The 24,400-nt window shown below is 42.6% G+C and overlaps 1 protein-coding gene across 3 annotated transcripts in view; it reads left to right on the top strand.

Moving 5' to 3' along the window:
- Positions 1-369: 369 nt before the first annotated feature.
- Positions 370-24,400, top strand: part of TTC12 (tetratricopeptide repeat domain 12) — a 49,059-nt gene continuing 25,028 nt past the window's right edge. For 2 of the 3 annotated variants that reach the window (XM_020911927.2, XM_020911925.2), the window contains exons 1-8: positions 370-449; positions 2,027-2,099; positions 10,051-10,214; positions 10,756-10,777; positions 11,401-11,478; positions 12,612-12,733; positions 16,999-17,058; positions 22,504-22,575. In XM_020911927.2, the coding sequence (XP_020767586.2) occupies positions 2,042-2,099; positions 10,051-10,214; positions 10,756-10,777; positions 11,401-11,478; positions 12,612-12,733; positions 16,999-17,058; positions 22,504-22,575 (576 nt within the window). In that variant the 5' untranslated portion in view covers positions 370-449; positions 2,027-2,041. Of the gene's footprint in view, positions 450-686; positions 854-2,026; positions 2,100-10,050; positions 10,215-10,755; positions 10,778-11,400; positions 11,479-12,611; positions 12,734-16,998; positions 17,059-22,503; positions 22,576-24,400 lie in introns of those variants that run through there. The other variant, XM_020911926.2, reaches the window with a different exon arrangement.

The following is a 24,400-nucleotide window of genomic DNA, read 5'->3' as shown; positions in this document are numbered from 1 at the left end:
ATTTCTCCATGCCACACATAAGAAAACTTAAGATCAGAGTCTTCATACAACTCTCTTCTCCGAAGATCTAACCAATAAGCAAGCCTGGCTCTCCCATGTACCGCTGTTAACCTTCCCCGTTTGGCAGGGATTATTAAGCTAATGGAAGTTACACCATCGCCCCCACCCCAACCCTAGAGGAAAAAGAGGAGAAAACCTGGCGCTCATTTAGGCATCAGCACAGGTCACTTGGGCTTTTCTGCCAGTCCCCTCCACCCTTCCTTCGTGCCCATCAGAGATCCTTGGCCCGAGCGGGCCCTGAACTTGGCTGCGCGCTCCCGAACTAGAATGCGGGGGCGGGGCGGTGGAGCTCGGGCCACGCCCACCCTCGGCCCCGCCCCTCCCCGGTCCGAGTCTGTCACCGCCAGCCCACAGCCGCCATTTCCTGTCCGGACCTCGGCGCGCGTCAGGTAATTGCAGCGGGGTGGCCCAGCCTGCCCACGCCCAGGTCTGGTCCTCATCTCTCGTCAGAACTGAGCAGAGGACACTGGTTTGGGCTCCAGCCGAAGGGATGGGATCAGCTGTGGGCTAGGACTCCCATGGCGGGCCATGGGCGGGTGGACGCTACGGAGCAGTTGCTAGGTAACGATGCCGCGGCCCCGCCCTCCTGCGCCGGGTGGGCGGGGCGTGTCTAGGTCTCCGCACACATTGAGGCTCCTGGTGAGCCGCAGGCTTCTAGCTGGTGAGGTGCACACTGCAGAACTTCTTGGGCCTCACCAGTCCTGTCCTTCTTGTCAGGTCGTGGGTTTGCTGGCTAGGCAGCGCGCGCCGTCAGACCCCGCCCTGGGAGCCGAGGGCTTGGTGCCTGCCCAGGGTAGTTCTGAGCCTGCCTTCTGCCCCTCCTAACCTTGATCACGTTCACTCACTTGACTAGGCCTCACTTCCAACGGGAGCCTGAGTTGTTAGAGCTGGAAAGAAGCCAGTGGATCATTTAGTTAAGACACAAGTCCCCTGCCCTGATTTTACAGATAATGATGCCTCTCAGTAACCAGTCATCATCGCGAGTGCCTGGCACTTTTAATTAGTCCGCAAATAGCCCTGTTTGCTAGAACCAGTGAGGCCTGTAAGGGTCAGAGAGGTTGTGCCTTTAGCTAAGGTAACACAGCTTATGTAACTGGTGGGATCTCAAAAGAGATCAAATAACTCACTGCTTGTTCCTGGCAGATCTGGAATTGCCAGTTAAAGGTGGCTTCGAAGACTACTATTAAACCTAACTGTGAATCAGAATTACTTGGAGAGTGCTTAAAACTGTACACATCTGGGTACTCTCTCAAGCTTACTGAGGGGCTCTGGGCTAAGGCTGAGGAATCTGTGTACTAAATCAGTTTTTGCTTGATTTTTATGATCTGTGGGTGGACCTTTGGGAACCACTGGCTACAGCGTGAAGCCTTTTCACCCAAAAACAGCTGAGAGGTGATCCAGCTCAAGTACCTGGAGAGAAGATAAGGCTGGATGGTCAGGTTCCAGCCCCTCAGTTAATTTGTAGCTTCTCTTCACTTCTCAGAAACAAGCCCGAGGCTTATATTTTAAACAAGTTTGAACATGTAGATGCAGATTACTTGTTTATGGTTACTTGTCATCAGGTCAGGTCTAAACTTCTGGATGGGCCAGCCTGTCAAGATCAAAGTCAAGGGTTAGTGTCTTCTATCCCTGGCGGCTTGTCAGCTGCTGCACCCGGTCTCCTGCACACCAGATCCTTTATCCGCAGTGGATGTGGGCTTTGTGGGGACATTTTGCAGAGCAGTTTCCCCATTGGAGGAGGCTGGCAGCTTTCTGGCAATATCACCACATGTAATGAGTGTCCCTTAGCCTTAACAGGAGTCAGAATGAAATAGATCACCCGGCTTGTTATTCATGACTTTTCTAAACACAAATCTGTCTTTAAAATAATCACTTGGCTCTTGGTTTTAGCAGGCTAATAAGCCTGACGAATTCTGTTTAGTGTTTTATTATTATTAATTTGCATCGTGTATGCTGCCTCCCTCAGGGATTCTGGTTCACAATGGCTGACTATCAAGAGGAAGACCTGCAGAAATTTCTTAAAAATGTGGATGAAATCAGTAAGTACCAGTAAATCATATACAAATTAAATTTTAATTTTACTTTAGGGAAGTGGAGTGACTAAAGAGAGATGATTACTCATAAGTTAGTTCCTGGGTTGCCTGACAGGTTTATGACTCTTAGGGAAAAAAAAAAATGTCATTGAGATTAAACAGAAGAGGGTATCAAGAAATAAGTAATATTGGAGCCTGGGGCTAATATTTTCTGGCTGTTCATTGGTATCAGTGAAGCTGTTAATATTCTGATTGGAGTTCAGGTGGACCACCCTTCGTATTTTCTCCCCTTCGCTGTAGAAGCAGGTCAGAAGGAGCTTCCATTTCCCCGTCGCCAATGGGCTCTTCCGTTTGCGGTCACTCGGGAGCCTCGTTGACCTGGAATCCATCTTGTCTGGGGGGAAGGCCATTTCCGGTTTTGAGCTGCAGTGTGTGCGTGTGTGTTAAGTCACTTCAGTCATGGCCGACTCTTTGCGACCCTGTGGAGTGTAGCCTGCCAGGCTCCTCTGTCCATGGGATTCTCCAGGCAAGAGTACTGGAGTGGGTTGCCATGTCCTCCTCTAGGGGATCTTCCCAACCCAGGGATCGAGCTCGCATCTCTTATGTCTCCTGCATTCATAGGCAGGCTCTTTACCACTGGGCCACCTGGGAAGCCCTTTGAGCTGCAGAGGCAAAGTCAAATGGCTTCCCTCAGTATCCATCACATTACATGGACGGCTCCTGGTTGCCACACCCGTGTCTCTATTCCTCTAGGTAGGAAGACCCTTCCGCAGCTCAGGCAAGTGGGCTCTCAGAGGACATGCTGATCACACAGACCACATACAGGAGATTCCGAAGTACCCAGTCCCTGTTAAGACTTCAAGGAGCTTGTCTGAGGGTCAGTCAGTCAGTCACTCAGTCACGTCTGACTCTTTGCGACCCTATGGACTGTTTGAGGGTGGAAACAAGAAAACCAACAATAAAGCAAAACTTATCTCATAGAAATATATTGAAGTTGTCGCTTCTCACAGGCCGTATGGCTCCAAAGAATAAAATCGTTTTTAAAATAGTCCAGGCAGCTTCATAGATGATACATCCTTGGCGTGTTCTTTGCTCTCGTCACGGGCCTCTCCTCTGCCCGTCCCGCACATGTTGTTCTGGCCTGGCCCACTGCTCACCACTTTCTCTGCCGGTGGTTTAGCCCAAGCATGTGGTTTTAGCTCCCACCCTTGTTGATGACCCCACATCTCAATTGCCACCAGCTGCGTTTTTGACCTTCGGCCTCTATGCCAGCTGTCACATCCATGTGTCCCTCAAACACCAGGAACTTCCTGTGTCCAAAGTTCAGTTGATCGTCTCTTTCCCCTCTGTCCCCCTCCCCCAAATAAAACTTGCTTCTCCTACCCTCCCCTTCATTCTAGTCTTACTTGGTGGCACTACCATCCCCTAAATTTACAAGTCACACTGGCCTCTCCCCCTCCCCCCAGCCCTGAATTTAATCAGCCCTCAGATTTGCTTTCTTTGCCCAGCTCTGTCCTCTCCCAATTTCCCTTTGTTCTGCTTCTCTAATCCAGACTATTTCAACAACCCCCTAATTGGGTTTCCTGCCTCTAGGCTCACACTCCCCACAGAGTAATGTATCTAAAATGCAAATCTGACCCAGACACTTCTCTGCTTGGATTCTTCCCGCAGTCACAATAAATTTCAAGCTCTCATCAGGACCCAAGTCCTCCTGTGACCTTACCCTTGCTTCTCGCCTCTCCTTACCTCACACTTGAGCAACAAACTACTTCTGTTCCCCACACACACCCCTGAAGCTCCTGCTGTGCCTGTTGGCTTTCTTCTCTCTGCTTCTTCATCTTTCTTTATCTGGCTAACACTCATTCATACCCGAAGTTCATTCCCATATCATTTATATCAATACTGTATGTAGAACTTTCTGTGATGACAGATATGTTCTATAATCTGCAGTGTGCACGATGTAACCAATGGCCACACGTGGCCATCGAGGGTTTGAAATGTGACTGGTGCTATTAATGAAGTGAGTTCCCCTACTGTTTCATTTATTTATAGTTGTTGTTTAGTGACTGTCATGTCCGTCTCTTTTGAGACCCCATGGACTGTAGCCCACAAGCTCCTCTGTCCGTGGGATTCTCCAGGCAAGAATACTGGAGTGGGTTGCCATTTCCTTCTCCAGGGGATTTTCCTAACCCAGGGATTGAACCCATGTCTCCTGTTGGGCAGGCATATTCTCTACTCTGAGCCACCAGGGAAGCCCCAGGGGTCAAACCTTCATCTCTTGCCTCTCCTGCATAGCCAGGCAGATTCTTTACCACTGTGCCACCTGGGATGCCCTATTTCATTTATACATAATTTAAATGTATATAGCCACATGTGTATAGATTCTATACATTCATTTCTTGGGTGCTTATTATGTATTGAGTGTTGCTAGACCCTGGAAAGAGCAGTAACAGTGAATAAGAACCATCTTCCTTCCTGATACCTACAATCCAGTGAGAAAAGGCAGGTATGAAACAAATAATTTCAACTGTGGTGTATGCTACAAAGAGAGATTTGTAACATGCTAAACATGCTAAGGAATCTAACTCAGTTAAGGGAGTCATATGAGTCTGTTCGGGCTTCTGTAACAAGATACCACAAACTGGGGGACTTAAGCAACAGAAATTCATTTTTGCCACAGTTCTGGAGGTCTGAAGTCCATGATCAAGGTGTTAGGTTTAGTTTCTCCTGAGCCCTCTCTCCCTGGATTGCAAATAACCCTTTTCTTACCGTGTCCTCACATGGTCTTTTCTCTGGGTGTGCACATTCCTGGCATCTCCTCCTCTTCTTATGTGGACACGAATCCAAATGGTTTAAGGCCCCACCCTTATGACCTTATTTATCTTTCATGACCTCTTTGGAAGCCCCATCTCCAAATACAGTCACAGTGCAGGGGTTAAGACTTCAACATATGAATTGGGGGAGAGGGGCACAATTCAGTCCACAAATAGAGGCTTCCCTGAAGGATGAGATTTAGGCACTAATCTGAAATGTGAGTAGGAGTTGGCCACTGGGGAGAGAGAGGGGAGTGCTGTAAATGAGGAGAAAGTAGGTAGGAAAGCTGAAAGTTAAGAGAGTGTGTGGCACCTTTGAGAAACTGGAAGATTAAGTGTAGCTGGAGAGAAGAGATCAAAGAGAGAAGAGTCTCATCTGAGTCCAGAGAGGCCAGATCAGGGAAGACCTTGGAAGCCATGGTAAGGAATTCATGTTCATCCTGAGAGCAATGGGAATATTTTAGAGGGTTTACTCGGAGTGGAAACGTGGTCAGATTTACATCTTAGAAAAGTCACTCTGGCCATGGTGTAGATGCAGTCTAGAGGAGAGAAGCAGACAGGTGCTGAGAGCCAGCTGGGAGGCTGTCATTGCATTCCGGGGAGAAGAGAATGGGGCCAGAATGGATGCAAGTAGACTTTGAAGAGAGATTTCAGACCTTATTTGACAAGCTTTAGTGATGATGGCTAAGAGGGCAGAGAGAGAGCAAAAGCTTGCAAATGAGTCTGAGAATCTTGATTGAATGACAGGTGGATGGTTGGGCCATCTGTTGAGATAGGGGCATTTGAAAGAAGAACACTTTTGGGAGAAAGAGGATGAGCAGGTCAAGTTTGATGAGTAAGGCATCCCGGTGAAGATGTTCAGAAGGCAGCTGGCTTTGTGAGTCTGAGCCTGGGAAAGAGAGAATAGGTGAGGAGTTCAGCTTAGAAGGCACTGGGATCTGCATGGCACATAGAGCCTTGGCAAAGAGCAGGAATTCCTGAGAAGCTGGAGAAAAAGAAAGGAGGGCTCGAGCAGAGCCTTGAGGATCGCCATAATTTAGAAGATATGTAGGCGAGGAAAAGCAGGAGCAAGCAAAGGAGACCAAAAGCAATGACTAGAGAGGTAGACGGAAAATTGAGTGAAGTTCATGTTATGGAAGCAAAGGGAAAAGATCATCTCATCGAGAAGGAAGTGGGCAGCATTTGTCAGATGTTTCAGAGAGCTTGATCAAAACAGGCACTAAAGAATGATCATTAAATGTAACAACACGAAGATCGTTTGTACCTTTGGTGGAAAAAACTTTGGAATAGGAGAAACCAAACTGTAGTGTATGGAAGAGCAAGTAGGATCTCCATTTCCAGTAATATTACTGGTGAGAGACTCTAAAATCCCTCCCACATAATACAATAGATCCAGAAAGGCTGGATAAAACATGATAGACTCCAAGCTTTTAATTTGTTAAGCATGTTTGTTAAAATGGAAAGAGTTTCCATTATAAGAAAAGCAAAGCATAAGATCTAAGCTTGTAGAGGGTAAAAAAGGGCTAAAGAAACTCAGTGACTCCAATGAAGACAGGAAAAGAAGGGAAGAAAATGTAAATACAAGACATGAAATATAGTAAAATATTAGTCTAAACACTGAATCAATTATAGTAAAATAAATAGACTAATCTCCAGTTAAAACAGATTGTCAGATTGTAATTTTTAAAATCAGTTATTGTGCTGTATAAAACAGACACACTAAAATTAAGGACTCAGAAAAGTTGAACCTTAAAAACTAAAAAATATTTGTGATATAAATACTATCCAAAGGAAAGTATATGTTGAATATTACTATCAGACAAAATTGACTTTAAAGCATAGACTGTAATTTCTAAGGAAAAATTCACAAGGAAGATAAAAATTTCTAAATTTGCAAACTTTCAAGTCCCTCCAACTATTTGAAAAGCTGATAATTCCCGTCTTACACAAATTGTTACAAAGAGAAAACAGAGGATGCCCCCGATCATTATATGAAACTAGACACCGAAATAAAAACTACGCAGTACTAGAAGAAAATAGGGCAGTATTATTTATAAATATAGCTAGAATCTTAATTACAATGCTGGAAAACCAAATCCAGTGATGAATTAAAACATAATTTATCATGGTCAAGTTGGTCTGCCTAAAGAATGCAAGAATGGTTGAATACTAGAAAATTTATTAATGTACTTTCAAATTTTAAAATTTTAAAAGAGAAAAGCCATAAGATCACTTTAGCTGATACAAACATTTAAAATAAGACATTTGTTAGACTTCAAAGCCCATTTATGATAAAAATTCATGTCGACCGAGACGAGAAGGAAGCCTGAAAGAATACTAACTGAAACCTCATTGCAGACCCTCATGTGCTTGCGTGCTAAGTCACTTCAGTCATGTCCGACTCTTTGCAACCCTATGGATCATAGCCCACCAGGCTCCTCTGTCCATGATATTCTCCAGGTGGGAATACCGGAGTGGATTGCCATGCCCTCCTCCAAGGATCTTCTCAGCCCAGGGATCAAACCCACATCTCCTCCATTGGGAGGCAGGTTCTTTACCACTAGTGCTACCTGGAAAGCCCTGCAAACCCTCATGCAGACATTCATACTTCTAGTGAAATAAGGATTCTCTAAAAAGTCCAGAACAAGACTCATATACTATCATTACTTTTATTTAGCACTTTATTGGTTGTTGTAGAAATAAGTCAAGGAAAATGGATAAAAAGTAGAAAAGTTTGAAAGGATGAATGAAGCTCTTATTTGGACAATGTGAGAGTCTATAGAGAAAAATTCAAGAATATCTGTAAATAAATTATTAAAGAAGGAAATTGAGCAAGGTTTTTAGATATAAGATTAATGTATAAAATTCAGTTGCATTCTTATATACTTGCTATATACCCACAATACTTCATCAACAATACCAAGAGAAAGCCATCAAAATATATGCAGTATTTCTTTATGGAGAAAATTATAAATATAAAGAAAATTATAAATATATATATCTTTCTAAATAGATATAAAGAAATAAATATATCTCATGGAGAAAATTATAAAATTTAATTGAAATTAAATTTGTCTCTATGGATTTAAAGAAATGATGAATAGATAAATAAGTAAATAAATATGTAAGGTAAATCTCCATATAGACTCATGGATATTTAATACAATACTATCATGTTTGTTTTCTTGCTCAAATTGTTTCAAAAGTTTTGACCACTGGGAGTTCTTTTGATTGAATTTTATAATTTTATCCATAAAGGTCTTGCATACATCTGGATGGATTTATTTTGGCATTGTAAATAAAGTATTCTCCCCCCTAGGAGGCAGGGGGCTTCTGTGGTGGCTCAAGTGGTAAAGAATCTGCCTACTGTGCAGGAGACCTGGATTTGATCCCTGGGTCGGGAAGATGCCCTGGAGAAGGGAATGGCTGCCCACTCCAGTGTCCTTGCCCAGAGACTCCCGTGGGCAGAGGAGCCTGGCGGGCCGCAGTCCACGGGGCCACAGAGCCGGACACGACTGAGCGACTAGCAGTACTGCTAGCAGTGTCACCTGGGATAGATCAAATCCCCAGAGTATTTCATTTAGAGTTCAGCAGGCTGATTCCAGAGTTCACATGGAAGAGCAAAGGGCCACGGATAATGCAGAAAATTTTGCAGAAAAATAAGAAGGTGGGATCCCCCTACTAGATGCTCAAATTTTGTTATAAAGCTGTAATAATTAGACATGCAAGTTTTTGTGCTGGAAGAGACAGGTCATCCGGTAGAACAGAATGAAGAATCCTAGAGCAGGTTCACACATGCAACATGAAACAGGGATGACACAGTTCATCGGTGAGAAAGCAGGGACTCTTCAACAAATGGTGCTCCTTCCCTACACAAAGTCAGCTCCAGGGGACTTCCCTGGTGGTTAAGACTCCATGCTTCCACTGCAGGGGGCACAGGTTTGGTCCCTGGTTGGAGAACTAAGATCCCTGCGTATCCGCACAGCCAAAAAAAAAAAAAAAAGAGCAGGTTGGCTCCAGGTGGATTAAATACCTTAATGAGAAAAACAAAATGTTAACTTTTAAAAGACACACAAGAGTATATTTGTAAACTTAATATACACAAAGGCATAAGTCATAACGGGAAATATTGGTACATTTAAAGCACAGAATCTCTTCAATGGAAGGTTCCATAAAAACAAATTAAAAACACACCATACCCAAGTAGAAAATGTTCATAAATATACATAACAGTCCAGAAGATATAAAACAATCACAATAAGAAAAAGACAAACAACCCAATAGAAAATAGGAGCAGGCAATTGACAGAAAGGAAATCCAGATGGCCTATAAACCAATAATAAGATGCTGGATCCCAGTCACATTCAAGAAAAGGCAAATGACAACATTAAGGAGATAAACGCATTATAGTGAAAACAACATAGAAGTATGATAAGTGTTAGCAAGGATGTGGAGGTGGGAACTCTCGTACACAGCTTGTAGGAATAAAAATTGATATAGCCATAGCCTAAAGAATATGTCACATATGTGCATGGGAAAATAGATACATATATTCAATTCAGCATTTATTTGCTGTAGAAAAAAATTTAAAAACCTGGAGGTCCATCAATAAGAGAATGAATCACCTATGTAAAATAAGTAAAATGAATCAACTGGAACTATTTGTATCAAGAACAATTCTCTAAAGCATACTAAGAGAAAAAACTAAGTTGCAAAAGAATGCACATTTTATTGAAAAACATTTATTTAAGATGTTTAAATACATGCATTTACACAAACTCTCTAGTAGGTGAATAAGTTTTGGGAGTCTAATAAACAGCAGAGTGATTATAGTTAACAATACTGTACCCTTTAAAGTTGCTAAGGGGAGATCTTAAATATTCTTACAACTCACAAAAAAATTTTGAAATATGAATGTGTTAACTCATCTTGGTGTGGGAACCATTTCTCACTGTATACCTGTATCAGATCACCATGTGATACACCTTACACTTACACATTGTCATGTGTCAATTGTATCTCAAAAAAGCTGGAAAAAATAGAAGTCCTTCCCCATGAAATTTACTACACCATCATTGATATTGAATAGGGTCTTTCTTTTTGAAGACCTTACTTGAATGAGTCACCTCTGATTTCTCCTCTAGCCAGTTTAATTCAGGAGATGAATTCTGATGATCCAGCCGTACGCGAGAAAGCGGTCCTTGAGACGGAAAAGAGACTGCAGCTTCCAGAGGGGGACCAGGAGGAGGACGAGTGCAGGACCACCGTGAACAAGACCACGATCAGTCCCCCGCAAGCTCCCATGAAGGTGCCCTTTGCTTATTGTGGAGTTATCTGTGTAGACACAGCAAGGAGGTCTGCATGGAACAGAGGACGGAGTGCTTTAATCTCAACTGCCTGGTGAGGTTGAAATAGACTTGTCCTTTAGATTTACTAGATTTTTCACAAGGAAGTATAAACTCTGATATGTTTTTCTTGGCCTTTTTGAGTCATCCTTAAACAGTCCTTTTGGCTAGTTTTAATGAAAATTTAGCCTCTCCACCCACTGAGATTAGGACCATTTTTAAGCTGTTAATGTAACTGCTTACTAACTCATAGTTCCAATTCATGCAGCCACAGCTGGGGTCCCTGGTTTCTGCAGACTAGCCCCATAACAGCTATGCCCATAATCAGATCTCCTGATTTAAAGCAAACCCCCTGAATTTGGAACCTTCTAGTATTATGGCTAAAGGAAAGGACTCTACTCCCCCCCTTGAAATTTATCTGCCTTCTTGGTTTGTATATGTATAAATAAGAGAGTAGTTTTTGAAATTTGTTTCTTTCTTTTTATGATAACCTGTGCCCTGAAGGATGCAGATCAAATAAACACAGGTAAGGACTGCATCTCTCTTCCCAATGTGTATTATTCGTTTAAAGTCAGTGTTTATTGATTGTGACTTCTAGACCCTTAAATTATAGCCTCTGGGCTTACAAACAACCATAAACAAAAACCTACTGATCACCCAGTCCTGTTACTAGTGGTCAGAGGGAATGGCGCTCAGAGGATTTTTCCTGTGTTCTCCTGACCAATCTTCTGTACACTGAATTCAGTTATTCTGTTTCATCCAATTTACTCTTAGCTACTCAGAAGGATTCAGAGAGCTTCTCAGTTGCTCAGCTCAGCAGCTCATTATGCTAAGTGGAACCAAAAAAGTCCGTCTTCAAAGAAAAACTCTTTTAAAAGGCATAATTCAAATTTGAAGCACAGACATAGTCATCATGTATAATAATACATCACACAGATTCCCATTTAATGTCGAATTAAGAAAATGTCATTTCAGTTGTCTCCAAAATCCGTGTGTGTGTGTGCGTGTGCGTGTGTGTGCCTACGTGTGTATGCATGAAACGTGTGGCTCTAAAACTCTGAAGTGGCTTTTTTTCTGAATTTGAGCTAAAGAACTGATTATAGTATTTGGATTTTTCTTTTTTAATATTTGAAATCACTCTGTTGTCAGAAGCCTTCTTGGCATCTCTGGAGAAGGATGCTAAAGAACGTGCCAAAAGAAGAAGGGAAAACAAAGTCTTAGCATATGGTAATTGTCAGTCTTTTCACTTTTTAATGGCAGGGATGGTTTGTGCTGGAAAAAGCAGGGGACTTTATGCTGCTGTTTGAGGACATCAAGATTCCCAGTGAGTGGGTTCAGAATGCGCCTGAGGCAGTGGGACCTGGCCAGGCAGAGACTTGTCTGTGTCCTGTTTCTACGGCAACAGGCGGAGAGGCAGACACAACCCCGAGACAGCCTCCACAGTCAGACCTGTTTCTAAAGCATATGGTTGAATGTAGCAACACTAAAGGATGCTTGGAAAGTAGGAAGGAGTGGGAGTGAGGTACCACTCTCTAGCCTCAGGCACAGATGAAGATGTGAAAAAGAAAAGCGAAACAAGCAAACAAAGCTGGGAGAAAGTGAAAGTCGCTCAGTCGTGCCTGACTCTTTGCGACCCCATAAACTATACAGTCCATGGAATTCTCCAGGCCAGAATACTGAAGTGGGTAGCCTTTCCCTTCTCCAGGAGATCTTCCCACCCAGGGAGTGAACCCAGGTCTCCCGCATTGTGGGTAGATTCTTTACCAGCTGAGCCACAAGGGAAGCCCCAAAATACTGGAGTGGGTAGCCTATCCCTTCTCCAGGTGATCTTCCCAACCCAGGGATCAAACCCAGGCCTCCTGCATTGCAGGCGGATTCTTCACCAGCTGAGTTATGAGGGAAGCCCCAAGCTGGGAGAAAGGAGAGGGGAAATAAAGGAAAAGAAAGAGCTGGGGTTTTGTGTGTGTGGTCGTGGGATGGGGGGATACATATGACAGAAGAATACTTTCAGCATTTACTTTATATCACTCAGTGCTATGTGCGCTGCAGATCCGAATGATTCCATGTTTGCTAGAGACACTGAATGTGTAGATTTGCTCCTTGTGGCAAGCTTGGGATATTCTGAGCCTTGAGGCAGAAACATTTGCTTTTTCTGAGAAGCTGCGTAGAAGACTTGGGGTGGATTTATATAAAAGAAATCGACCCAGAAATGATCTGCAGAGAGAAGAAAGTGCCAGGCCCCCTTTGGATGGATGGACATACTAACCTTCAAAGTGGAATGGGAAAATCAGGGCAGTGAAGCTTGAAAGCATTTTCCGGTGTGTGGGGAGAGCTCACCTGTATGACTTTTGTTCTCACAGCCCTGAAAGAAAAGGGGAATGAAGCATTTGTCAGAGGTGATTATGAAACAGCCATCCTGTGCTACAGTGAGGGTTTGGAGAAGCTGAAGGACATGAAAGTTCTGTACACCAATCGAGCTCAGGTCAGTGAGGCAAGGTTGTGTCCGCGGGATTTCCTCAGGGGACGGCAGCCACTAACCTTGTGAAAGCAGAGAAAGATGAGATTAGCTGGCACCAGTGGTGTGGTGATGAATGCATAGCAGCCGGCTCTGGTTGGGGTGGGGCTGGAGGCTGATTTGCATGGAGCATTTGCCAATTTCCGTGGTGTAAATACTCTTGTTATGGTCCAGTTTCAAGCTACCAACTCGGACTCATTAAAGGAGGACTTGGGAATAGCTACACATAATCGGCCCTCTCCATAGTAAAAGTCTCCCATCTCATCACTGATGGTCCTTTGTGTGTAGCTGAGAAAGCCAGTGGAACGAGATAGCCTGTGGGACCTTGGAATTCTGCCACCCCTGACTTAGTTCATCCTCTTTTTGATTCCAGTTTAAGGCTCCTAAGGGTAACTGTCTTGTTAATTTCTTACTCATTGTATGAATCCCTCCTTGATTAAGATTCTGTGATTGGGTATACTCGAGCTAATGGGCCTGAGCCAATTTCTCAGAAATTTTGAGTTTGTAAAACCCCTGATACTTCCATTTAATATCACAGATGAGCTCAGATTTCTGAAACACCAGATAAAAATCATTACCTTGATGTTTATCATCTACTCCTTAATGAAGGGACAAGATGAATAGTTTTCAGTTGAATCAAAAATGTCACCTGTGACCTTATCTTTGAAAAGTGCTTGAGTTTGTGTATGGGAGAGCTGTCTTCTGCTGAGGCCTGAAAAATTGACAGATTTGTGGACTTGATTATCTGATGATCAGAGTATGTCAGCAGGACCTGGGTGAGATGAACTTGATGCCATGTCATTGACAAGGAGAGGATCCTCATCAGCTCCAATTTTGTAACTCAGGATTAAGAATATCCTGCTGTGGTATCTTGAGGAAGAGTACAAGAAACAGGACATCAGCAGTTCAAAGAGTCTGGACAGTGACAATGATTTAATGATAAATAAAATCCAAGCTCAACATAAACTCATTAGTTCACCAGTTTGGATAAATCAGTCTCGAGTTGAGGTGTCATTTACCTACCTCCATTTGTGGAGAAAAAAATTGTTATAAGGAAGTGAACCGGTAAATAAAATGGCCAGAGGTTGATTTTTGCCATGTCCATTTTATCGCCCTTACAAGATTATACAGTTTTTGAGGGTAAAAATTGCCATATGCTTTTCCCCCTAATGCTGTGCTTATAACCAATGTTCAATAAATCCTTATTAAGTTATATAACACTTGGTGGAGGCACAGCAAGTCCATTTGAAGGAGTGAGGTTTCTGTTGACATGTCAAAAGAAACAGCTAAATGCAAACAAACAATTAATATGATAATTATAGTTCTTTTTTATTTATCACAAATTTGGTCTCCAAACCATTTACCTACTGATGCTTATTCAGTCTTGTTACTCTGAAGTTACCTGAAAGCTGTAAAATTGAATCGCCTTTAGAATGTTATATAATGCAGACTTACATCTAATTCAGATGGTCTATACCCTGATTCATCTAAATTAGTTACATTTTTACTGTACTCAAGTTTAAGCAGTACTTTGATTAGTTCTGGAGAACCACATCAAGAATGATGTGGATAAAAATAGGTAAATTCAATGAAAAACTTTGCGGAGGCAATTCCTTCCTCTTTTCCCAAAGAGAAAGCTTATTCAGAGACAAATAAATGCAAAATGTGCTGCCTGGTGTTAGGAACCATTTGAACCATTGACTATTTTTAAAATGCCTCCCTGTTTGCATGTGGTGTTAGAAAACACTTAATAAGGACCCTGTGAATTGAGTGTCGCTGCTTGCTAGAGAGAAAACCTACCCTTTCATCGCTTTGTTTTTCTCCCGGAGCTAGTGTTATGATCAATAGATTGCTGGTGTAATTTAGATAAATCAGGAGTTTAATTGCCATTTGGAAAAGTCGTTCTTTTCAAAATGTGGAAAAACAAAAGCAAACAGGGAATTTAGAGGGTGTTGAGTCCAAGCTTTAAAAAAGAAAAAGAAGCAAAAGTGAAAGACTGTGTAGAGAAATTGTTGAAGCCCATACAGAGTCTGCATCCTGAATAACAATGTCGTGAAGTCATGACTAAAGTTGTCTAGAAGGATGCTAGTTTCTTCCTCACATCCTCTGACTTCCAAATGAAACCCCAAACCCAGAGGAAAGGACGGTGCTTTATACAGAACAGAGAGCTCAGAGAGTCATCATCTTCAATTAGTACTGAACCCCTGTTAATGAAAGCACTGCCTAGCAGCTTCCTTTCTATTGGTACAAAGAGCTGCCCAACAGAAATTCCATTAACCTGCTGTTGCCTGCGACCCCTTCACTTTGGTTGACTGCTTAGATTTCTCGTGAATTATAACACTAACTCATAATTGGCTTGTCCGTGTAGATATCTCATCCGATTTATTGTCCAGAATGTCACAGTGCCCTGGTGCGGTTTTGATCATGGGCAGACCTCTGTGGAGTATTGGATCTGTTACTGGTTACTAATAGTACCCTGGTGCCTAGTTTTCCTTTCTTCCAACAAGGTGATCACTGCTGCTTCTTAGGGAACTTTCCAAAAGAAGAGCACTTAATTCTACTTTGTGCAACTTGACAAGAATTTATTAAGCATCTTTCATATCCAGTAATTAATACAGAGGGTATAACAGCCTTGGTGCAGACTTTCATTTGCTTATATGCCACAGTTCTTGGAAACTATAAATGATCTAAATTCTTAAGTTAGTTCACTTTGAGTGAATCACAGAATTCTGAGTTAATGCTTGGTTTTCAAGATTTTCCCCAATTCTAGGGGATCGCAGAAGAGAGCTGCAAGGCATTTGAAACCAAGGGCTGCTGGTGATGGTCTGACTCTTATATGTCAGCTCATTTCCTGCATGAGCTCTTTTCCTGTGTGAGCTCATTTCCTGTATAAACTCCTCACTTCTCTCAGGAGGAAAGAAGCAAAACTTTTTCTTGATCATATTTTGGCAACAGTTTTATTGAGATACAGTTGCTATAACCAATAATTCCCCTATTGAAAATACAATTTAGTGGTTTCTATTCACAGGCTTGCGCAACCCTCACCACAACTAATTTTAGATCATTCTCATCATCCCCAAAAGAACCCCATACCTTTTAAGCTCCTCAATCCTCTTGTCCTCCCCCACCCCAGCCCTAGGTCACCACTAATTTACTTTCTGTCTCTATACACCTCTATGCAGCTGACTGTTCTGGGCTTTTCATGTAAATGACATCATACGGTATATATCCTTATGTGTCTGGCTTCTTCCATTCAATAGTGTTTTCAAGGTGCATCCATGTTGTAGTGTGCATCAGTACCCCATTCCTATTTATTTCCAAATAATATTTTATTGTGTGAATCTACTATATTTTATTTACCCATTCATAAGTTGATGGACATTTGAGTTATTTCTGCTTTCTGGGTATTATAAGTAATGCTGCTCTGAAGATTGGCATGCAACTTTTTGCATGAACATATACATATAGTCCCCTTGGTTATATACCCAGGAGTGAAATTGCTGTATCATATGGCACCTCTGTGTTTTACCTTTTGAGTTAGACTGTCTTCCAAAATCACTGCAGTTCCCACCAGCAGTGTATGCGTGCTCTGGTTTCCTACATTCTCAACAACACTTGTTATTATCTGTCGTTTTGATCCCCTTTCTCATTTGGTCTTCTTCTGGAACATTCACAGCAGGGTAGCCTCCAGGAACTGGCTTTCCCTTTGGAGGGGTGTTTAGGTGCGCTGGGTATTTTCTGTTTGTCCGTCCAGATCCTTCTGTGCCCTGGGGGACTGACCTCTGTGGACTGGCCTCTTGGCTTCCCAGCTTTCTAACTTCCATTTGCCCAGTGAGATCAGAAGGAAGGAGGAAAGTGAACTGGGGCTTCCTCCTCCAGTTTCCGCTCTACTGAAGGCCTCAGCTCCTCTTAAGCAGCATTCTTCACAAAGCAGCCCTCTTCCGTTTTGTCTGTTACTCCTCCTTCTGCTCCTTCAGGTCTAGCAGCGGTGCTGGCTGCCCACTGCTGGTCTCCATCTGCCCTGCACTCACCCTGTAAATAGTCCCTTTATTAAACTCCCCTGTTACCCAGTATGAATGCTGTCTGTTTCCTGCTGGGACCCTGACAGATGCAGGCAGGGACCAGTTATTAATACTTCTCACCACTCTCCTTCCCGACTGCTCTTTCTGCATTGACTGGAGACTGCTGGCTGCAGAACTGTGTGTGAACAGCAGCTATTTTTGTCTTTACAGGCTTATATCAAACTTGGGGACTACCGGAAGGCACTGGTGGATTGTGACTGGGCTCTGAAGGTAAGAAGATTGTTTCCTCTTCCTCATAATGGAGGTGGTATTGCTCAAGGCCGGGTGTCTCAGTCCTGAGGTGAATAGAGGGGAGCTGTGGTGTATCATAGTGGGAAGTGGTGTAGACACTGCAGTCAGAGCCTCAGTTTCCTCATCTGTAAAATGGGAGAGAACAGAATCGTTGTGAGGGTTGTGATAACACCTGTGGTGCCTCACCCACAGGAAGTACTCTAGAGAAACTGTTGTTAACTTGGCTTTTCAGGGTTTTATCACAATGGCTCACCCTTTACTACTGTTAGCAGACGCTTTGCTCCTTGAGATAGTGAAGATGTGTCTTACGCTTTCTAGAGCCAACCTGGGGGGCTTGTTTCTGCCACATCGTCATTCTTCCTCATCAGTTCATCCTTTTCCCCTCCAGCTCTGATAATTTAGAAATATATCATAGCACCCTTCTGTGTAGAGAAATAATCAGAAGGAAGATGTTCTGTTGTTCCACCTGGATGCTAGTCAGGCCTCAGGCAGATAGCATAATACTGTGCATGGTATTTCTGCCAAAATAAATAATCAAAGGTAGAGAGAAGGAAGGACTGTTAGTGGAAATCTTAGAAGGGTTTTTAAAAGAGAAATGTCATGATCACTTCTTTGGAACATTATTTCAGATGACTAAATATTTCAAAAACCTTTAATCCACAGTCCCCCAAGTTACTCTGTCACAGGGGGCTTTAACTAAATAATCAAAACCAATGCCTCTCAACCTTCCTTGCCAACGTGCTAACAGAAGGAACATGAGCCCCTGGAGGGTCTAAAAGCAGAGAGCATGAAATTTCTTCTCAGATGCAAATTATTTCTAGGAGCCCCCAGTGGCTCAGACAGTAAAGAGTCTGCCTGCAGTGCGGGAGACCCAGGTTCGATCCCTGGGTCGGGAAGATCCCCTAGAGAAGGAAATGGCAATCCACTTCAGTATTCTTGCCTGGAGAATCCCATGGACAGAGGAGCCTAGCGGGCTACAGTCCATGGGGTTGCAAAGAGTTGGACATGACTGAGCGACTTCGCTATATCTTGGAAATCCTTGCAAATTTTGCATTGCACACCATTAACTGTATCTATTTGTTTTAATATAACTGTATTATTTTAAATAACTTAAAATCAAGTAAAATTGAAGTGCCAGGAACATGTGTCAGGTTTATCCTGGGTTTAGTTTCCCCAGCCCAGCCTAACCCAGCTTAGTGAGCGGGCGTGGCCCAGCCAAGAGCCCATCACTGCAGCAGCACGTTGGCCCTGCCTACTTCCTTACTTTCTATTGAGAAGGCAGGCAAGGAATTTGAAACTCACCTTTCCTAATAACAGTTTCTAAAACACGAGGGTCTCTCCAAAACAGACATCTGCTTCATTTCTTTACCCCCTAGAAGATATGGTGCAGGAAACACCTTGTCCCACCGCATCGTGACAATCTTTAAGTGATGAGAACTGCCCAGAGCTGGTGCCTTCATGGTTCTTCATGGCTCCAGCAGAGATCTACTAGCCTGTTATGTCGCTTTATGTGATCATGGTTTTTTTTTTTTTTTTTTCATTTATTTTTATTAGTTGGAGGCTAATTACTTTACAATATTGTAGTGGTTTTTGTCATACATTGACATGAATCAGCCATGGATTTACATGTGTTCCCCATCCCAATCCCCCCTCCCACCTCCCTCCCCATCCCATCCCCCTGGGTCTTCCCAGTGCACCAGGCCCGAGCATTTGTCTCATGCATCCAGCCTGGGCTGGTGATCTGTTTCACCCTAGATAATATACATGTTTCAATGCTGTTCTCTCGAAACATCCCACCCTCGCCTTCTCCCACAGAGTCCAAAATTCTGTTCTGTACATCTGTGTCTCTTTTTCTGTTTTGCATATAGAGTTATCGTTACCATCTTTCTAAATTCCATATATATGTGTTAGTATACTGTATTGGTCTTTATCTTTCTGGCTTACTTCACTCTGTATAATGGGCTCCAGTTTCATCCATCTCATTAGAACTGATTCAAATGAATTCTTTTTAATGGCTGAGTAATATTCCATGGTGTATATGTACCACAGCTTCCTTATCCATTCGTCTGCTGATGGGCATCTAGGTTGCTTCCATGTCCTGGCTATTATAAACAGTGCTGCCTTAAACATTGGGGTGCATGTGTCTCTTTCAGATCTGGTTTCCTCGGTGTGTATGCCCAGAAGTGGGATTGCTGGGTCATATGTGATCATGGTTTTTTGTTGTTTATTATTATTTTTTTTCCCTACTATCATCTGTAAGAGAAGAGAGAGGCAAGGGCATTTTCCTCTGGTGTTTTAGCAATAAGAGCAAAAGCTGCGTTTCTGCTCACTGGCTGTGACCCATCTCATTGAAGCCTCACAGCCTTCTGTTCTGGTCAACACCACAGTTATCTTTCTAACAAGGAAGTTGAACCTCAGAGATTAATTAAGTAAACTGCCCGGGATCACATAGCCCACGTTGGCCTCGCCATAGGCTGGTGCCCTGAGCTGTTGACTGTAAACACCTCTCCTCGGAAACTGGAAACCCTGTCATCCCTGGGCGTGGCTCTCATTCCTTCTGTGGTAGAAACAAGATCTCATGGGGCTTCTCATGAGTATCTTTTCTGAACTGTGAAGGCCCAAAGAGTTAATCACAGCCTCATGGTGATTCAGCACGACACGCTGACCTGTTCCTAAACGTTAATTGAAGCACAGTGTGACGAACGGTGAGACCGAAGCAGAGCTGGTCCAGCATAGCTGAGACCCAGCAACCAACCTTGATAAGAGCCCAGCAGGGCTCCCTGTTGCAGAGGATTAGGTGAACACTTGGAGGGCTGGGGGAAAAAATGTGTAAGGAGATCTAAAAACTAACAAGGGTTGGCTCTACATGGAAGTTGTGAATCAAAAGAAAAAGTTTCACATTTTAAAATATCAGTAGTGAACATCAGTGGCACTCCATTATTATTTTACCCCATGAAAGTATTAGTCCTTTCATGCCAATTTAGTATTTTTGACACCTGTGACTTGGCAGCGACAAGCCCATGTGATGATATTTCAAGGCCCATGTTCCTTTTCTGAGAAGATAAGGCAGTGAAACAGGTTTCAATTAGGATCAGAATCATTTCTTTCTTGGCAGAAATCTTCCTTCACAATAAAAGACATCTTCCTCTGAAGGCAGAATTCCTTTTAAGGGGATCTGGGGTTTGCCTGAGAGAGTCCTGGTGAGAATTGATACCTCATCAAAGGAGAAAGGGCCTATTAGTGAGAAAGCATGTGAGCGGGCCCTGGTGTCAGTGTCTGCAGAGGCGTGGCCACAATACACCCTGTCAGGAGGGCACAGTGGGGCTCCCTTTCCCCTGTTGGAACCCTGACGTCTGCCAGTGAAGCCTTAGTTTCATCCTGTGTGAGTTCTGCAGGGTTCACACCACAGCTCCCTGAATTTCTTCTTCCTGCAGTTTCTCCTTCAAAGCTCTTGTCTCTTCGCGTGGGTTCAACACTCATCCCTGCCAGGGGCATTTCAGCTGCCCCCATCCCCGCATTTCGGCTGCCCCCACCCCCAAAGGTTTCTATGTGATTGTCTTGGCATCCTCTGAAATGCAGTATGTCTTTGTTAGACTACAGTAAGTCCCCTACATAGGAACAAGTTCCATTCCAGGAGTGCGTTCATAAATCCAATATGTTCATAAGTCCAATAATGTTAGCCATGGTACCTAACTAACACAATCGGCTATATAGTACTGTACTATGATAGGTTTCACACAAATAATACGTAAAAAGCAAATGAACAGAAGATAAAGAAAACATTTTTAATCAGTGTACAGTACCTTGAAAAGTATAGTAGTTTGGTACAAAAGTTGGCATACGGGGCTGGCAAGGAGTGAACAGGCAAGAAGGGTTACTGACTGGAGGAGGGAGATGTTGCTTGCTGGAACCAGATGCACATTTGCATCTTTGAAAGTTTGCAACTTGCAGGTTCGTATGTAGGGGACTTGCTGTATATCTCTTCAGAGTGGGTTTCCTCCTTCTGAATTGCTGTAGCACTTCTCTGCAGGAGATCCAGTGTGATTTCTAAGCCTTTGGGTCCTGGAGTCCAATGGCTAGATCTTAATCCCAGTTCTTCCATTTAGGGTCTGTGTGACCTTAAACCTCTCTGACCCCTGGTTTCCTCATCTGTGAAATGGGAGTAATAACTATATCTCCTTCATAGAGTTGCTATAAGGTTTACATAAGATCATTCATATGAACCATATAGTCAGGACTGAAAATAATGGTAATTAATATAATTACCATCATTCACTTAGCAAGGAATCAGGAAATGATATTCATGAAAATGCATCTATAAAGGCCTCTTCAAATGTAATGATTATTGTTACCCCTTCTATTATTCTTTAGCTTTTCTTAAATTTTCCTTTTTGCCCTGAAATGGATTGCTTTCCTTGTAAATGCAGCAATAGCAGCTAACACTCTGTTACCTGGTATTGCACTGTTTTACACACGTTCTCTCCTCGCAACAGCCCAGGAGAAACACTGTTATGATCTCCACTTTGCAGTTGGGGATGATGACCTCAGAAAGCCTGGGGGGCCTGGCCAGTGAGAGGCAGACAGGGCTTTACCCAGGACTTTCTAGACTCCTGAACTTGGACTCCCTCTGTACATCCACATGCCTGACAGCATCTGACCCAGCACAAGGCCTGGCACATAAAAGGGCTTCAGTGAATTAACTGGATGCTTTAAGTTTATGTCTTTGTCCTATATCATTCCCTCTGTAGTTACAGTAATTCAGAGCAGGCCAGTGCAGGGTCCCTTGAACAAGCAGTATTGTTTCAGCCATAAGTTTCATAAGTTTTAAAGGGGGCTCACTTTCTGATCAAAAGTGATAACAAACCAAGTACCCGGTATATATATTGTGGTTTATTTCGAGGGAGGAACTTGCCAGGCTTCCTAAGATGTAATAATAACCTCGGTTGTTTACCCAGAGTAAATTTTCCTACCTGCTAATAAACCAGTGGTTCTCAAACTTGGTTGGGCATTTATATTACCTGGAGAGTATAAGAAATTATTGATGCCTCAGTCCTACCCATGGGTATAATTTAATTGCTGTGGGTTTCAGCTGGGCTGTCAGGATTTTTTTTTACAAGCACCCCCAGGTGATTCTAATGTTCAACCAGGGTCAAGAGCTCTTCTAAACTAAGGTTTTCTGGTTTGTTTCCTGGTTGAGTTCCATTAAATGGAAATGAATTAATTTGATATAGAGCTTACTTGTGCATCCAGGCTCCTTGCAAGCATCAATTATTTTGGTCACAGATGCACAGAAAAAGTCTTAATTGTCAACTCTGGTGGCTGTCCTGGGAATCAAAGCGCTACCCTAACCCTATTAGCTGGGCAGTTGGTGCTGATGATTTCAAATCTTCCAAAACATCTGATCAGTTATTCTCTTTTATGCAGTGTGATGAAAAATGCACAAAAGCGTATTTCCACATGGGAAAAGCCCACCTAGCCCTAAAGAACTACAGTGAGGTAAGTGCAAGAGGAAGCTTAAGTGGTATGTTTGATCTTAGAGCAGTGCTTCAGAGTGTCTCAGAGGAGAACCACATTCCTCCAAGTTGATGAGATGTTAATCCCCATTTTAGTATTTTCCACAGTAAATCTTAGAGTTGGGGAGGATATTGAGTGTCATCTGGTATAGCCCCACCTGCCATAGGAACTTCTTCTGCAGTGTCTTCTCCCAGTGTTCTTTCAGCCCTGGGCGGAGCATCTCTGGAGAGAAAAGACATAAGCAAAAAGATGAAAAAGCAAAATTCACTTGTGATCTCATCACCAGAAAGCAACCGTGCAGATATATGTACACACTGAGATATATTTTGTAATAGCAGCTTTGTTAAGATCTGATTCAGGTGTCAAACGATTCTTCTATGAAAGATACACAACTCAGTGGTTTTTAGTGTCTTGTCAGAATTGCACAGTCAACTTTAGAACATTTTTGTCACCCACTAGCAGTCACTTCCCTTCCCTCCACCCCCACCCCCAGTTCACCCCTAGGCAACTAATAAACTACTGCTGTCTTTATCCATTTGCCTATTCTACACTATTCATATAAATAGAACTATACAATTTGTGGTCTTTCATGACTGGTTTCTTTCACTTAGCATAATGTTTGCAAGTTTCATCCATGTTGTAATATACTAATATGTAGTACTTCATTTCTTTTATTGCCAAACAATATTCCATTTATGGATATACCACATTTTATTTATCCGTTCGTCAGTTGAACATGTGACTTATTTCCTTTCTTGGCTATTATGAACATCCATGTACAAGCTTTTGTATAGACACATGTTTACGATCTCTTTGGCTATACACCCAGGAGTGAAACTGAAGAGTCACACGGTAACTCTGTGTTTATTCTTTGGAAGAATTGCCCATGCGATTTCCAGAGTGGCTGTATCATTTGGCATTCCTGCCAGCAGTATATGTTTCCGATTTCTCCACATCCCAGACAATATTTGCTATTTATTTGTCTTTTTTATTATACCCGTCCTGATGAGTATACCACCTTATAGTGGTATTTCATATTTTTGATTTGCATTTCTCTGTTGGCTAATAATGTTGAGTCTCTTTTCATGTGCTTATTGGCCATTTATGTATCTTTGGAGAAATGTCTCTTCAGATCCTTTGTCTATTTTCTCAATAGGTTGTCTTTTTATATTGAATATAAATGTAATCAATCTCATATAAATTTATATAACTTAAATATAAAGTAATATAAATATTATCATAATGTAATATTCAATATAAATTCTGGATACAAGTCCCTTATCAGATAAATGATTTAAAAATATTTTCTTCCATTCTCTGTGTTATCTTTTCACTTCATAGCACAAGAGTTTTTTACTTCTAATGAAAGTCTACATTACCTAATTTTTTCCTTTGATTGCTTATGATTTTGATATCAAATGTCAGAAACCATTGCCTAATCCAAGATCTAAGAATTTTATGGCTTTACCACTTGTATTTAGATCTCTGATCCAGTTCAAGTTAATTTTTGTATATAGTGTGAGGAAGTGATCCAACTTCATTCTTTTACATGTGACTATCCGGCCTCCTGTGGAGAAGGCAATGGCACCCCACTCCAGTACTCTTGCCTGGAAAATCCCCTGGATGGAGGAACCTGGTAGGCTGCAGTCCATGGAGTCTCTAAGAGTCGGGCACGACTGAGCGACTTCACTTTCACTTTTCACTTTTCATGCATTGGAGAAGGAAATGGCAACCCACTCCAGTATTCTTGCCTGGAGAATCCCAGGGACGGGGGAGCCTGGTGGGCTGCCATCTATGGAGTCGCACA

This window comes from Odocoileus virginianus, chromosome 10 (assembly GCF_023699985.2).
Source record: "Odocoileus virginianus isolate 20LAN1187 ecotype Illinois chromosome 10, Ovbor_1.2, whole genome shotgun sequence".
NCBI classification, from domain to species: Eukaryota; Metazoa; Chordata; class Mammalia; order Artiodactyla; family Cervidae; genus Odocoileus; species Odocoileus virginianus.
Note: the sequence above shows the minus strand (reverse complement) of the source record. Positions and strands in the feature narration are given on the sequence as shown.